Source organism: Ipomoea nil, unplaced genomic scaffold (genome assembly GCF_001879475.1).
Source record: "Ipomoea nil cultivar Tokyo-kokei standard unplaced genomic scaffold, Asagao_1.1 scaffold1026, whole genome shotgun sequence".
In the NCBI taxonomy this organism is placed as follows: domain Eukaryota; kingdom Viridiplantae; phylum Streptophyta; class Magnoliopsida; order Solanales; family Convolvulaceae; genus Ipomoea; species Ipomoea nil.
This window is the reverse complement of record NW_017617454.1, coordinates 2779397-2795022: the sequence shown is the minus strand read 5'-3', so window position 1 is coordinate 2795022 and position 15626 is coordinate 2779397. Positions and strand designations below refer to the sequence as shown.

The window sequence follows — 15626 nt, the reverse complement described above, 5'->3', positions numbered from 1 at the left end:
TAAATGCTTAAATAAATTACCCCTACAAATCTACAATTATAGTTCTAGAAGATTAATAATATTATTAAATATTTTCTCTTAATATTTACTAATCATAGATAATATCCGGATAAATATAGTAAAATATATACTCTTAAAAAAAAAACTTATGAGTGATATTTATTATCTTGATATTCATATGCAATTATTTATGAATGAATACATAATTAGTAAAAAAAATAAATATGCAACTGTTAACATTTATCATTTTTGTTATAAATATCAAAATATGTTGTCCATTCTTCGTCTGTCAAATTAAAATTTTAAGCAATTGTTCTAACATTTAAACGGAAACATATGCCAAGCACTTTGTACTCAGTGGAGGCGTTTTTGACTCTGTGTGCTTCATGAGGTTGAGAAAGTAAAAAAAAAAATGGAAAACATATAAAATGTACTAAAATATATTAAAAACAAGAATTGATACAAATGAAAAACAAAAGTAAGAAAAAACTTCAAGATTATTTCATTTGGATAAATTTCTTTTTTTTTTCTTTTTTGAAAGACTTTGGATAAAGTTATAGTTACTATATTATATTTAATTTCATTTTTGTTCCTAGATTTATAGGTGACAGTCTACTTTTAGTCATTTTTATCAGAACATCCACATTTGATCCTAGTATTATTGTGCATGACCATTTTTTATCCTCCGTCAACAAAATGGTTAAAATGCCGTTAAATACCAAGTATTATTGTCATTTTTATAAAAAGTGATTGACCCCACTATATTTTTTATGTTTATTTTTTGAAAAATCTGTAATTGAAGACTGAAATGCATTTGTATTTAACAACATTAAAACTATTTTATTGATAAAGGACCACAAATAATCATGACATAATAATACTAGGACCAAATGTGGATGTTCCGATATTAAAAAAAAAAAAAAAAAAGACTAAAAGAGCGCTATCATATATAAATTTAGGACAACAAATAGAATTAACTCTACTATATTATGACCACGGGATGCATTATATATTCCAAAGAAAAATTAGTTGTGATACCATATTAAAATCATTTAATTTTTAACCTAAAGACAATAGTTATTTGAGATTTTATAAACATTATTTGAAGATCATGTTTTGTCAAAGTGAGAAATAATTGAGAATTACTATATATACTTAATTAACACACCGATGATAACCAGTATTAATTTTCTTCCCTTTTTGCTTTGACAATAAAATTAATTTTGTACTAAAAATGATTTTCCAATTTCATATTGACATTCTAGGAAATGAAATTTTTAAAAAAAAATCAAAATGTTTTTTTTTTTATAAAAAAATAATTTATTTTCCAATTTCATATTAGGAATTTCCATATGAAGCATTGAGTGAGTTAACGAACAATGTACTATTACCGTCACTAAGAATCGAACCCATGACCTCCCATTTGAGAGAGTCACTTCGTGTCACTAAATCACAAGATTATTGGCTATTAAATAATGTATATAAAAAGGTTTTATAATAATATTTATATTTATACAATATATCAAATCTAAAAGATGATATCTATAGTTATATAATGCATTAAAAAATTTAAATGCCAGTTGGACTAAATGAAGTTTTTAATATTGACCTCAATTAACTTTTTAATAAGAATGCAATTTTTTTTTTTTAATAAGTAGAATACCTTTTAGTAGTAAAATAAAATTAAATAAAATGTGATTAAGTCATCCCAATACATGAGCTGACAAGATGGCTTAAATCCAGGAGTCTCAAACTATTTGACTAGTACTAAATAATGATGAGTTTATATAGAAACAAATTAAATATGAAAGAAAGTTTACAATATTGACTATCAATTACTAAAGATAAAAGTGTCAAATATGTAAATATTTTATTAATGCTATTTTCACTTTAACATGATAATATAAATGTTTTTATTCAATGATAATCGTGAAATGATTGAATCTACCCGTATTTAAGAATGCATACATTTATTAATTTAAGATAATAAAAAAAAACCAGTCAAATATTGCTACATATAAGGATGCAAAAATTATGAGGTGAAATTGGAGGAATGTACTACTCCGTATTACTTTATATATATATTTATAATGTTGATAAGTTATATAATTGATATGAGCAAATATCAATTTTGGTTCAACGAGTATTAGTAAAATGACAGTTTTGATTCACTTGTTTAAATTTAAAAGAAAAAGAAAATAATTTTTTTTTTTTAAAAAAAGTAGTTTTTAATAATCTAATTGCACACTTTTTTTTGTTTGATGGTTTAATTGTACATTGTGTAAAAGTTCAGTGGTCTATTTAACATGTTTTTCTTAAAACAATAGTCGTGGATGAAAATTAGTAAGAATTAAACATGTGGATTAAAACTGTTATTTTGATAATATTCGTGGGACAAAAATTGGTATTTGCTCTAATTGATATTGTATTTGTAGATTTTATTATGGAGTATTAGAAATGAAATATGGGTATAAGTAACTAGAGAATCATTAATATATCATCACTGGTGACCCTTTGACTCACTGCTGACTACCCCACAAACCCTTTTGACATTTGTACAACCAACTCTGCACAGATATTCTGGAGTGGCCTCATCAATGATCATATGTGTCCCTTATTTTACAATGCCCCAATACTTAAATTTATGAATATTTTTGTAATTATTATTAAGAATTATTGCTTATATATATATATATATATATATATATATATATATATATATATATATAATGGATGCCATTTATCCTATTTTGATTCTAAAGAGATTTTTAGTTTACGTTATGTTATTATAAACTTCACGATACTTCTGAGTGGATATGATATATTATTCTTTTTGTTTCTAAGAATATTAAATTCTTGAAAATAATTGTATAGTTCATTTTATCATATTATCTAGTGCCACATTTCTCAAATTATTAGATAATTTGAGATTTTAAGATCTTGATATCAAAGAATATAATAGCTCGAACCAAATTCACACAAGTATGAATGCTCATGTAAAAGCCGTGTTTATGCCAAAGATGTTTTGTCTTTGATTGTTTTTGCTTTTATGTAATAAGTTTTGACTTTATAATATATATATATATATATATATATATATATATATATATATATGGAATGCAACGGTTGTTATAATAACTATAAAGTTGAATCTGGACAGAATTAATGCGAAGAAATTATTAGAGTGTTGTTTTTAATTTTTAACAAAAAGAAAGGAATTTTAGCTTATGTTGATTTATTTTTTTTGGTATATTCATAATTTTTACTGTCTATATAGTGACTAATCCTTTCATTTTAAACACTCTTTTTTTTTTTTTTTTTAGTAGAACAACTAGACTGAAAATTTAAGAGTAGTTTCATATCCAAAGTCAATGATCCAAACTTGTAATTGAGTATCTGTTTATGGTAATCCGTAGGTGTTTAGTAAGGGAGAAAAAAGAAGAAAAAAAAAAAAAGCATGCGATTATTTATTTAGTTATTTATTTATTTATGATATTTTCCTTTTTTTCTTCCATTTGTGTCTTGGTAATAAATAATATGAGCAATCTAGGAGAAAAATTTTCCCTCTAATTCTCGATCCCCCACGCACCCACCAAAGCCTTTTGGGTGTTACACTCCTACATAAAGCTCCTCTTCGCGGAACAGTTTTACCACACCCAACTCTCTTCTTTTCTCTCTGAGCTACACCCACTTCGATCTCTCTCCAAACACCACACCCAGTAATAATCTTCAGATGGAGATGAAACTAGATTTTGTTTTGGGTTTGAAGTAGAGAACATTGAAACAAGAATTCTTGTGTTGTATTTCTGGTTTTGTTTTTTTTTTTGTTTTTGTGTTTTTTGTCTTTTTGGGTGTGCTTTAATGGCTGACAACAGCTATGATGACCCTGTAGCTTCAAGCCTACTGTGTGCAGAGACGAATAGCCCGTGGTTTAATGATTCTGATTCTCCGGCAAAGGATGAGGCTGCAGCCCAAGAATCCAATGGTGATAAAGGCTTGATCTTTGGGGGAGGAAGATCAGAGCCATTGATGGAGGTGCCCAGTCTGAGTGAGGAAAGCTTTAGTTTCATGGTGGAGAGGGAGAGCCACCATTTGCCCAGAGATGGGTATCTGAAGAGATTGAGAGGTGGGGACTTAGAGTTGAGTTTGAGAACAGAGGCCATTGACTGGATTTGGAAGGTGATCTGAGTTCATTAAATTAAAAAAATGCATTAATTTTCCTTAAATTTATGCTATTTCAAGATTGTATAAACTAATCATTCTTATTATCAGGTTCATTCCCATTGTGGGTTTGGAGACACTAGTCTGTGCCTATCCATAAGTTACTTGGATCGGTTTCTCTCCATGTATGAAATAGCAGAGGCAGTAAGTTTTGAGCAATTCTTGACCGCTTTTTCAGATTTTTTGTTTCGACATTGAATCCTTATGTTGTTTGTCTGGGGATTCATAGAAAAGCAGGAATTGGGCTGTGCAGTTGTTGGCTTTGGGCTGTTTATCGTTAGCTGCCAAAATGGAGGAGATCAATGTGCCATTGGCGGCGGACATACAGGTACGATGAAACACAATTTCCATTCTTTCTTAATCTTGTCCAATGGGGGATTGATTGATTGATTGTGTGGGCAGGTGGGGGGTTACAGGTTTATGTTTGATGGCAAAACAGTACAAAGAATGGAGCTTCTGATATTGACAAATTTGCAGTGGAGAATGCAGGCATACACTCCATGCACTTTCTTGGACCATTTTCTGAGAAAGATTAATGGTGATAATAAACTCCCACCACCAGACCTCATCTCTAAATCAATACACATCGTTTTAGGCACCATGAAAGGTGCCCCCCTTGCTTATATATTAATTGTGTTCCAATAATTTCCAAATCATCAGTGTTTGATCTCTTGGATTCTTGGAATGAATGCAGGAATTGATTTCTTGGAATTCCGGCCATCTGAAGTTGCAGCGGCAGTAGCAATGTCTGTTTCTGGGGACACACAAACCGCAGGGGAAGTCATATTTAAGGCACAAGTACTACACAAGGTAAAAAAAAAAACACAAATTATTTAAACTAAGTGGTGCCCACAAACACACACACACTATAGGCAAGGCAGGACCAAATCTTGAACATCTTGGGAGTACAGTACAAGAAGCCAAGAATGTCCCAAGATTGTAACTTTGGCATGACTGTGTGGAAATTTGGCGCAGGAGAGAGTGTTGAAGTGTGTTGATCTGATTAGAGATTTGAGGATAGCTGCAAATCTCAATGTGGGAAGAAGAAGAAGAAGAGTGCCTCCCAGTCCAAATGGGGTGCTGGAAGCTGCATGCTTCAGCTACAAAAGTGATGACCCAGACACTAAAAGGAGGAGATTGGACTCACCAGACACTACAGACAAGAAGAAGAAGAATTAAAAGAGCAACCAAAAACCCAAAAAAAAAAGTTGGGAGCTTTGAAAAAGTTATCAATTTAAGACAAAAAAGATGGAGTAAGAAGGGAGGGGAGCTGCTTTTAGCATGAAAAGAATTGGACCAGCTGTTAGTAAATAATCCTTAGTTGTCAACAACTATAGTAAATAGGTAAGAAGCTGAGATGGGAAGAATGGGTATTTTGGTAATTGGGATTTGGGAGAGCAATTTCTTGTGGTACAAAAAGGGTCATTTATTATTTTCCTTAAAACTTTTTTTTACTTTTTAAAAATCTCTCGGGAAGGAATTGTAGTTTCATATTCTATTGTTATAAAATAAATGCAAAATGGAAAAAAAAAAAAAAAGAGAAGAAATAATAAAAATTAAATTTCAGCGCAATTGTGTAAGCAAATACTTGCAATTGTGGCCCCAAATTCCAAGATGGCGCAAAAAAGGGGGGTGGGGGATAATGTTGACAATTTGACATGTTCTGTGAAATAACCAAGTACGACGTCGTGTCACTTTTGTTTTTTTGGGCGTAATAGCCAGGCCACGCCGTGGTCCAAGGGCTGCTTACAACTTCTTGTTTGAGCCGAGGCCCGGGTTTAGGAATATTCTTAACAATTTTAAGGTTATAACCAAACATGTCCTATCTTGTAATTTGTCCTATGTTTTTTTCCACCTTTGCACCACTTAAGAAGATGCCTCGCGGTTGAACTACATGGAACTTTTTGTTTATGTTTAGTCTACGTCATCGCACATATGGGAGTGTTGGTAATGATTGACACACTAAAATAATACTGGGTATAAAAAAACATATTAAAATTTTATGAAGAAAATGCATCCTCAATAAATGGTGTATGTTTCTGATTTACTAAGCGATCGGTAAATCTTGTTGTCCATAATGTAATTTGGGAGGCTATTTATGTGTCTGATTGAGATGAATGAATGGACACTTCACTTCTTATCTTGGTGACATTCTTTTACAGATTTAATGCATTAAATTTTAACATGAAAAAGAATTTATATTTTAACTATTTCAGGAGAAATCTCAATAATTATATCACAATAAAAAAGACTCAAGAGCACATCTATGTTGGATTCCTTAAACTTCTCTAATCCCATAATAAACTCCCTAAATTCTCTAGTTTTGGGAAAAATAAAAATGTGTGCAACTTGGTCAACAGAGTAGGGTTACTCATTACCCTGACAACTTTTTTTTTTTTTTTTTTTTTTTTTTTTTGGAACAAGGGAACTCTGGCATAAGAAACCTTGGGAATGCAAGGACAGTGGCAACAGTACTACCGAGATGGTAAATGGATTGATTTTTTTTAATTATTTTTTTTTTAATTTTTTGTTTTCAAGTCTTAGGTTAAATAAAACGATAACAAAATTTTTCAAAAAAATAATATAATAATTGAAGTAGTTATTAATTAACTGATGATCACTTCAATCGTCCAGCGAAAACGTGAAGTGCACACATGTTTACTAGGCATTTTGCATGTATTCATTGTATTTTCTATTTAAATCAAGATTTTAATAGTAAAGCATCGGTATTCTTACCACTCTGCCACTTGATTTGTTTTCTTCCCTAACAACTAAAGGACGTACTCATTAAAAACATCCACCAAAGATGCTTTTAAAGGGATTTGCACCCCGAATTTGAATAAATGTATTTATCTTTACTTTAGACACTTTCAATGGAAGTATAAATAATATGACATGTCTCAAATTTCACACACGTACGGTAGAAATGTGAGATATTACTTGTGTTTTTAAGCAACACACCTTAGCTTATTAAGACATAGGTAGATTTATTGAATTTGTTGATGAAAACAGCCGGTGATCAGGTTGAGGTTGGTGTTTCCCTATTCATGCATATATATCTGGGTATAAGTTTGGTGGATAAGTAACAGCAAATTAAATTATTACTACTGGAGATGGACATGACGACGACATTATTATATTGATTCAAACACAATATATACCGAAGATCGAATATCGAAAAGATTTGGTAACACAGCACTGTTAAGGTGAAGACTGATCCAAGATATAGGTGACGAAGACCACTGCTCATAATCAGAAAAAATCCGATTTCTACTTATTCTCATTTCTCACACCTACTTTTACAAAATTCTTCATTCCTACATATGGATTCAATACTCAATCTAATCTATAATTGCTATGGGCGTTAATATAATTTGGTGCCGCATTTTTTATACATAAATCCAAATCAAAAGTAACTAAAACTATTGCTAATAACCCTTTTTTTTTTAAAAAAAAAAAAAAAATTTACATAACAATGCTCATTTGCCTCCCATGCATAGACATCCAGCCCGAAACTTCACCAATCCTAATGCTATGGACCCGTGTCCATCATGCATTGTGGACATGGTAATGGTGCCGTTAGTGACACCGCTATCTTCAATTTTTTTTAAAAAAATTTCAGACCGCTTTGTTATAAGAGTATATGTTCATAATTTTATCACTATATGTTCATAATTGTAAGTTCATAATGTCAGAGCTCTGTGTTCATAATTCCATAACTGTACATTCATAATTCTGTAACTGTACATTCATAATTCAATAACTGTAAATTCATAATTTTTGAAGCTCTATGTTCACAATTTTAGAGCTCTATGTTCATAATTTTATCACTATATGTTCATATTGTAAGTTCATAATACCAGAGCTCTGTGTTCATAATTCTATAACTGTACATTCATAATTCTATAACTGTACATTCATAATTCTATAACTGTACATTCATAATTTTTGAAGCTCTATGTTCACAATTTTAGAGCTTTATGTTCATAATTTTATCATTATATGTTCATAATTGTAAGTTCATAATGTCATAGCTTTGTGTTCATAATTCAATAACTTACATTCATAATTCCATAACTGTACATTCATAATGCCACAAACGAATAACGCCGTTAACGGCGAGACAAAATCAATTTTTTTTTTTTTTTTAACTAGAATGCCGCGTTTTTCCTGAAAACGACATTGTTTTGGACTCGTGTCCACAATGCACAGCATAATTTGCGAAACTTCACCCTCCTATGCAAGTGTTTGATCAATTGTTATACCCTGCACCACGGCGCATAGTGCACTGTGCGCCCCGCGCCTCCCAAAACGACGTCGTTTTGGGAGGCGCGTAGAAAGTTGACATGATTATATATATTTGTTTATACAATTATGTATATTTTTTTATACAATTATGTACATTTTTTTTATACAATTATGCACATCCGAATCAGGAAATTTTTGTGTATTATGTTAAGAGTTGATGTGTATTATGTTAAAAGTTTATGTTTATTATGTATTATGTCAGATTATGTATATTATCTTTTAAAAAAGAGTATGTGTATTTTGTTATATAATTATGTACATTCATGTATACAATTATGTGTATTCTAGTATAACATTATGTACATTTTTTAACATGAGATTTTTTTAAAGGAAAATTAACTGCCAAACACTGGGTAGCGAAATTACAAAAAAAAAAAAAAAAAAAAAAAATTGAAACGACGTCGTTTTGCATCTGGGCGCACAATGCAACGCGCGCCGTGGTGCAGGATATAAATTGCCGTGTTTGATAGAGCATGTATAATTCCAACGGCAAATTATGCTGTGCATCATGGTGCATACGGATGCAAAAACGACGTCGTTTTATTAAAAACGCGCGTCTCACTTAAAAAAAATCAGTTTCGATTCCCAGCAACAACATTATATTGTGCATAATTTGGACTATATATCCAGAATCAATGAACTAAAATTCCAGAATCTATGAACTAAAAATCCATAATGAATGAACTAAATATCCAGCATGAATGAAAAAAAAAAAATCAGTTTCGATTCACGTCTAAATATCCATAATCAATGAACTAAAATTCCAGACTCTATGAACTAAAATTCCAGAATGAATGAACAACATAATGCTGTTAAGAAGAATCGAAACTGAATTTTTTTAAAGTGGGATGCACGTTTTTAATAAAACAACATCGTTTTTGCATCCGTATGGATGCACAGCATAACGATCCAATTCCAACTAAATGGGGCTAGGTTATAACTTTTGTAAGTCTTTGCGAGTTGACCCGCGGACTAAAATTTTTTAACCCCCTCGTGGGTCAACTTGAAGAATTTTAAAGAGTTATTATAAATTAAAAAAATTTATTATAACTATATATATATATATATATATATATATATATATGTATGTATATATATATATGTATGTATGTATGTATGTATGTATGTATGTATGTATGTATGTATGGATGGCTAGCCTATAATCTGTGAGGCTTGTATTTTCACGGGTCAAAATTTTTAGGCTCAAACCTGCCCATTGTAGGGCGGTTAGGGTTGGCCCGGGGACTTTGGCCTACTTTGACAACCTTAATTTCAACTCAATAGTTTTTTTAAGGTCCGTTTAGAAATTTGAAAATAATTTTTTAAAAATGACTCATTTTTTTGAAAAATATTTAAATTTTATAGTGTTTGATAGAAAGTCAGAAAATTAGCTTTTTATGTTTTGATGGAAGTTAAGAAATTACATTTTTTCTATTTGGTTCATTTTCCTAAAAATGAAATTATTATTTGTTATATAATAATAATAATAAGTGGTGATGGAAGTTAAGAAATTACATTTTTTCTATTTGGTTCATTTTCCTAAAAATGAAATTATTATTTGTTATATAATAATAATAATAAGTGGTGATGATGTGGTGCAATGGTGGTATAGGGTAGTGGTGTGGTGGTTGCGGTGCGGGGCGGGGGGTGGGGTTATTCCGAAAACTTGCTTGAAAAGGGATGTGAGAGACGATAGAGACAAGAAAAATATAATCCGGAAAATGATTTCCGAAAGTAATTTTCTAAGTTTCCAAACAGACCCTAATATTTTCAAGCAAATGATAGTACGGATCCCGAATGATTGTTGTTACGTCATAGATTACGGTCCACTTTGCAAAGTGAACCTAGATATTTCTTTTTTACCTCTTTAATTTCTGTTTCTCTTTTCCTTTTTGCACACATAAAATTAAGAGTTAATTCTATTTTTTGTCCTAGATTTATATGTGTCATTCCACTTTTAGTCTTTTTTTTTTTTTTCAGAACATCTCATATTTGATCCTACTATTATTGTGGCATGACTATGTTTGGTCCCACGTCAACAAACTAATTTAAATGTTGTTAAATACAAAGACATTTCAGTCTTTTTTATACAAAGTTGGTTAATCTGTTATATTTTTACGAAAAAATCTCAAATTCACGACCATAGTCAGGCTTCAATTGGAATCCGCGCCTCCGCAACAGAGTCTCTGCAACCTGAGCCTCTACAGCGGTGGAATGACACATAAATCTAAGACAAAAAAAAAAAAGAATTAACACTTAGAACTAAATAGACTGAAATGCCCTCATATTAACGACATTTAAATAAGTTTATTGGTGGATGACAAAAAATGGTCATGCCACAATAATACTCAGACCAAAATTGGATGTTTTGCTAAAAAGGACTAAAAGTGAAATGTCACCTATAAATCTATAACAAAAAATGTATTTAATTCTATTGATTTTTGTTCATATTGATGCTTTGGATGTCATTATATTACGATCAATTGCTTTAATTTTTTGTTTGCTTGTTTGTTTTTTTTTTTTAAACCTTATTCCTATTATAGGGTCATGAATAACCAAACATCAATATTGGTAATAATTTCAATTCCACCCTATTATCAAACATGCAAAACACTTTCTCCAAAAACCCATTACCATTACCATTACCAAGTATTTGATTTCCATTCCAATTTTAATTTTCATGTGCGAACCAAACACACCCTTATATTGTTTTTTTTTTAAATAAAAATAAATCTATAGGTATATAAAATTATTACTTTAGATACATAAATTTGGTTCATCAAAATCATTATTGTAAATACATAAATTTATTACTAAATATACATAAATTCAAGTATATAACTTTTCTATTTAAAATACATAAATTCACTATTTTGTTTTTTTTGGTGTAATAAATTCACTATTGTTGGTGTCATTTTTATGTACCTAGAATATTATTTTTATCTACTTATAATATTATTTTTATATAATATACATTAGTCCACCATACAAAGTAGACCATTATCGATGCAGACATAATTTTCCCCGATCATTGGTTAAATCATTAAAATCAAATCCTCGTTTAAAGAGTTTCAGCTATTAATAATTCCCACCTTGCTTAGTTATCTTTCAATTATTTGTCATCATTTTTTGTAATAAATATAATTCTTGTTTACTGCGAAATAAACATGTTAATTTTATTAAAATTCATTTCCCTCAGTAAATATTTGATTTTGATTCTAATTTGGAACTACATTAGTTGCCGTTTATGTCATCCGTTGGGAGCTATATATTACTATTTACTAGGCATACCATAACAAAACTATAGCTTCATTAAATAAAGTACATAAGATAGCCACAAAAAGAGGCACCCTATGTTCTTGTTTACTAGTAAAGTCCATATTTTTACCAGTAGGCTTCAATTGCAAATGAACTGTTTTTTTTTTTTTTTTTTTTTTTTTTAAATACAATTTTTGAGATGCCATGTAGTATAGAAGTGTAGGAAAAAAAAAACAAAACAAAAAGGATGAAAAAAAATGGAGAGCCCTTCTACGCACCCAGCGAGCGCATGCCTGTTCTCTGCGGCCGATAAGTGGGCTCAACGCGCACCTACAACAATATTTTCTAACTTTTTTGATAGTAGGTCTCGCAAAATATCAATTTGTTAATTCTATAATTATTTTACTTAGTATTAACATCAAATAAGAAGAAACTCTTAAAATATAGAAATCTTTCCAATGCAAAATTTTTAATCACTAAATTTATGTAATAGTGTTATTACTTATAAAATAAAACATTAGTTTATAATTGCATTTAAAGAAAAAAAATACCATGGTGGAGAAAAATTAAAAGATAAAAGAGGCATAAGAAATTAAAGAATTGAAGCATGAATAATCTCCAAAAATGGTATATAAATTAAATTTTCATTGGAAGACATATATTGAATTCACATCAAAATGCAAGATTCTGTGAAACATGATTGTGCTTTAAGGCAATCCAATGATTTGCATACCTTGCAAGTAAAGCACATGCCAGGAGGGAGAATGCCCCAAAACCACCATTTCATCAAATTCCAATTCTCTATCTGATCTCAAATAATATTATACATAATCCAATTTACCTGAACAAATATTTGGCGCCTAAATCAACTGTTCCAACTGAAATAACGTCTCTTAAACTAACAGTTGTTTGTCCCTTGAACTTAAACTTCCTGTCGTCTTCAATCCAACTGGTCAACCGGTAACCAGTCCAATATCCTGCATGTCACCATCGCATCCTCTACGCAGATATATATAACACAGTGCTCAGCTCCCAGAACCAAACAACAACTCAAAAAGCTTCAAGCTAGATTCGCCATGGACCATTAGCTTCCAATTCTACGTACGTACATTATTTACAGGTTTTTTTTTTTTTTTTTTTTTTTTAACAGTCGGCACTAACTTATTAACGTTGTAGGATTTGGGAAATTAAAGTTGGATGTCGTCCGATGAGGAGAAGAAGATATGGGGGGAGCTTGAGAGGGATGTGGAGAGAGAGCTGGAGGAAGAAATCAAGGATGGGATATGCAAGCTTGCTCTAAGATTGCACAGGCTTTATAGTGACCGGAAAGAGAGAAATAACAATAATAATGGTGCAAACTCAGATGATAGCAAAACCCTTTCAGAAGTCAGCATAAATATAAGAATGGAAGGAGGGACCAAGATTGAGATCAAGGAAATCAAGAAAGAAGCCCGCCGGAGCAGTACCCGCCGCGGCGCAATAACAGTGGCGCCGCCTCCTCCGCCGCCGCCGCGTGGCCAAAAGTTCGACTGGCCCAATACCCTCCGGTCTGGACCGAGTCATCATCCCACCGGTTACAACAAGCAGATTGAGAAAAGCAACGCAACTACTGCATCGATACAGCGCAAAAAGAAGAAGAATCTGGGATTAATTAACGCCCTTGAACTAGGATGGAAACCTTAATTAACTCTACTCTTTAAATCTTGTTAACTCCGAAAACCCTTTTCTTTTTCTTTTTCTTTTTCTGCTTTTCCTAATTATTATGCATCATGCATGGTGAATGACGCATATATGACTTCTAAGACTTGGGAACTTTAATTTGCTGTTTGTTTGTGCTCAGTGGTGTAATAATAAGTGGCATGCATGAGGTGAGCATGACTTATTCTTCCATGTTTAGACTGCAAAAGTTTCAGTAGTTTCTTTTCCTCTATATGTTCATAACTATTACATGATTATCATATACAACTAAGTATGATATATCTAATTGTACCAAGCAGTATCGGTAACCTATGTTGTGACAACAATACCACTAATTAAATATGACATATCTAATTGTATTAACTTGAGACGGCCTCTTCGTGATGAGACTATGGATGTTAAGGATACTCATGGCTGATATGTTTTGTCTCTATTTAGTTCTAATTATTCTCTTTTAGAATAGCAGTGTTAAACTGGTGGTTACAACTTCCTGCTAACCACCTGCTAGCTTCTCTGCCTTGTATGCTATTTATAGCTAGTTGTTTGTGTCAATTAATCGAATTCAGTTCATAATCTTATAATGGTAGCTATTAAAGATTGGTGTGACATATTTCGGATTGTATTAGTTACTATTAAGTATTATCTCAAGAAAATATTTATTTTCTTTAGAAGTAGTGATCTTAGTTCTTTAGTGAGGACACAAGTTAAGTTTTGAGGAGAAATTATGAAATTTTAAAATAAAGAGAAAGTTTTGTATTTGATAGTCTTTTTTTTTTTTTTTTTGAAATCTTTTTTGTATTCTATAGGTATATCACATTAAAGTATTTGGTAAAACCCTAACTATAATATTAGAAGCAATAATTTAGATGATTTAGTTCATAAAATTCAATTGAAATAAAAATAAAATTGATTAACACACTTCATTCGAGTACTAACACAATAATGGAGAGTAGAGATAAAAGAGTTAAGGCCCAACTGGGCCCATTGGGATACTTGTGATCCAACTTGGTTTTGGACCTGCTCAAAAGCGGCCTATCTATTGTCAAGTAATTTGGTAAAATTTACTCCTAATTTTTTATAAATAAATTTTTAAATAAAACAAGAAAAAATTCAAACACTTTCCTCACATAAAAAATTAAAATAATTCAAGAATAAAAAAAAAAAAGAAAAATGAAAATAAATGTGGTCCCATAAGCAAAACAAATCCCACTCAAAGTGGCACCAGAATCTGAACCGACTGTTAAAAATGAACAATACTGTGTAATAATTAAATTGTCCTCTCTTTTTAAGCCTATAACCGATTATTAGGGCATCAGGCATTAGTTACATGTAACTTTATGAAAAGGAAACATGGCGAATATAGTCTATAAATTATACTTAAATTGTATATTCTATCCATGAATTATTAGTTATTACCTTATACAAAATTTTTCTTTAAATTATGTTGAAAGTGACAGTTTCTATCCATTACTTATAAATTTTGTTAACATTAACAATTTATTTTGAATTTTCAAATTATTAAAGGACATATTAGTCATTTTGTAAACTTATTTTGCCAATTGTCTCCGATCCATGAATCTTGATATTTACACTACTTTTACCACAAAACCCTTGCTAAATACTTATGGAATAATGGTCAAATAGGTCATCGAACTGCACATGATAATGCAATTAGGTCACTAAATCTAAAAAATCAACAATTTGGTCCCTAAACAAACCAATTTCTAACAATTCTTTCAATTTGCAGGTTTCCAACATGTCATCCTCCCAAATTAATTATTTTTAAAAAAATAAAATTTAAAAATTAATTATTAAAATTTAAAAAATAAATAAATAAAAGGACTCCGGCCGGAGACGAAGAAACCTTCTTCTTCTCCGACCGATTTCTTCGTCTCCACGACCGGAGACGAAAAGTTTCTTTGCCTCCATGGCAGGAGACGAAGAAGGTTTCTTTGTCTTCATGGCTAGACTTCGTCTCCACGGCCAGAAACAAAGAGTTTCTTCGTCTTTGGCCATGGAGACAAAGAAACCGGCCGGAGACGAAGAACCTTCTTCTTCTCCGGCCGATTTCTTCGTCTCCATGGCCAGAGACGAAGAGTTTTACGTCTCCATGGCCGGGTTTCTTCGTCACTATGGCTGGA

General features: G+C 31.1%; 2 protein-coding genes across 2 annotated transcripts; both read left to right on the top strand.

Moving 5' to 3' along the window:
* Positions 1 to 3696: 3696 nt before the first annotated feature.
* Positions 3697 to 5688, top strand: LOC109180276 (cyclin-D4-2-like). Its single transcript, XM_019329767.1, has 6 exons — positions 3697 to 4179; positions 4273 to 4365; positions 4451 to 4549; positions 4624 to 4828; positions 4916 to 5031; positions 5197 to 5688. The coding sequence occupies exons 1-6, from the start codon at positions 3862 to 3864 to the stop codon at positions 5398 to 5400; spliced, it is 1035 nt and encodes a 344-aa protein (XP_019185312.1). The 5' UTR covers positions 3697 to 3861; the 3' UTR covers positions 5401 to 5688.
* A 7148-nt stretch (positions 5689 to 12836) lies between these two features.
* Positions 12837 to 13679, top strand: LOC109180280. The gene is made up of 2 exons (XM_019329772.1): positions 12837 to 12888; positions 12964 to 13679. Exon 2 carries the CDS (start codon positions 12985 to 12987, stop codon positions 13468 to 13470), a length of 486 nt encoding a protein of 161 aa, XP_019185317.1. The 5' UTR covers positions 12837 to 12888; positions 12964 to 12984; the 3' UTR covers positions 13471 to 13679.
* The last annotated feature ends 1947 nt before the right edge of the window (positions 13680 to 15626 follow it).

Excerpts from the sequence above, each read along its gene's own strand:
- LOC109180276 (XM_019329767.1), top strand. The coding sequence starts at position 3,862 with ATGGCTGACAACAGCTATGATGACCCTGTAGCTTCAAGCCTACTGTGT. Across the intron at positions 4,366-4,450 it reads TGTATGAAATAGCAGAGGCA|AAAAGCAGGAATTGGGCTGT; the intron begins GTAAGTTTTGAG and ends GGGGATTCATAG. Across the intron at positions 4,550-4,623 it reads CATTGGCGGCGGACATACAG|GTGGGGGGTTACAGGTTTAT; the intron begins GTACGATGAAAC and ends TTGTGTGGGCAG.
- LOC109180280 (XM_019329772.1), top strand. The coding sequence starts at position 12,985 with ATGTCGTCCGATGAGGAGAAGAAGATATGGGGGGAGCTTGAGAGGGAT.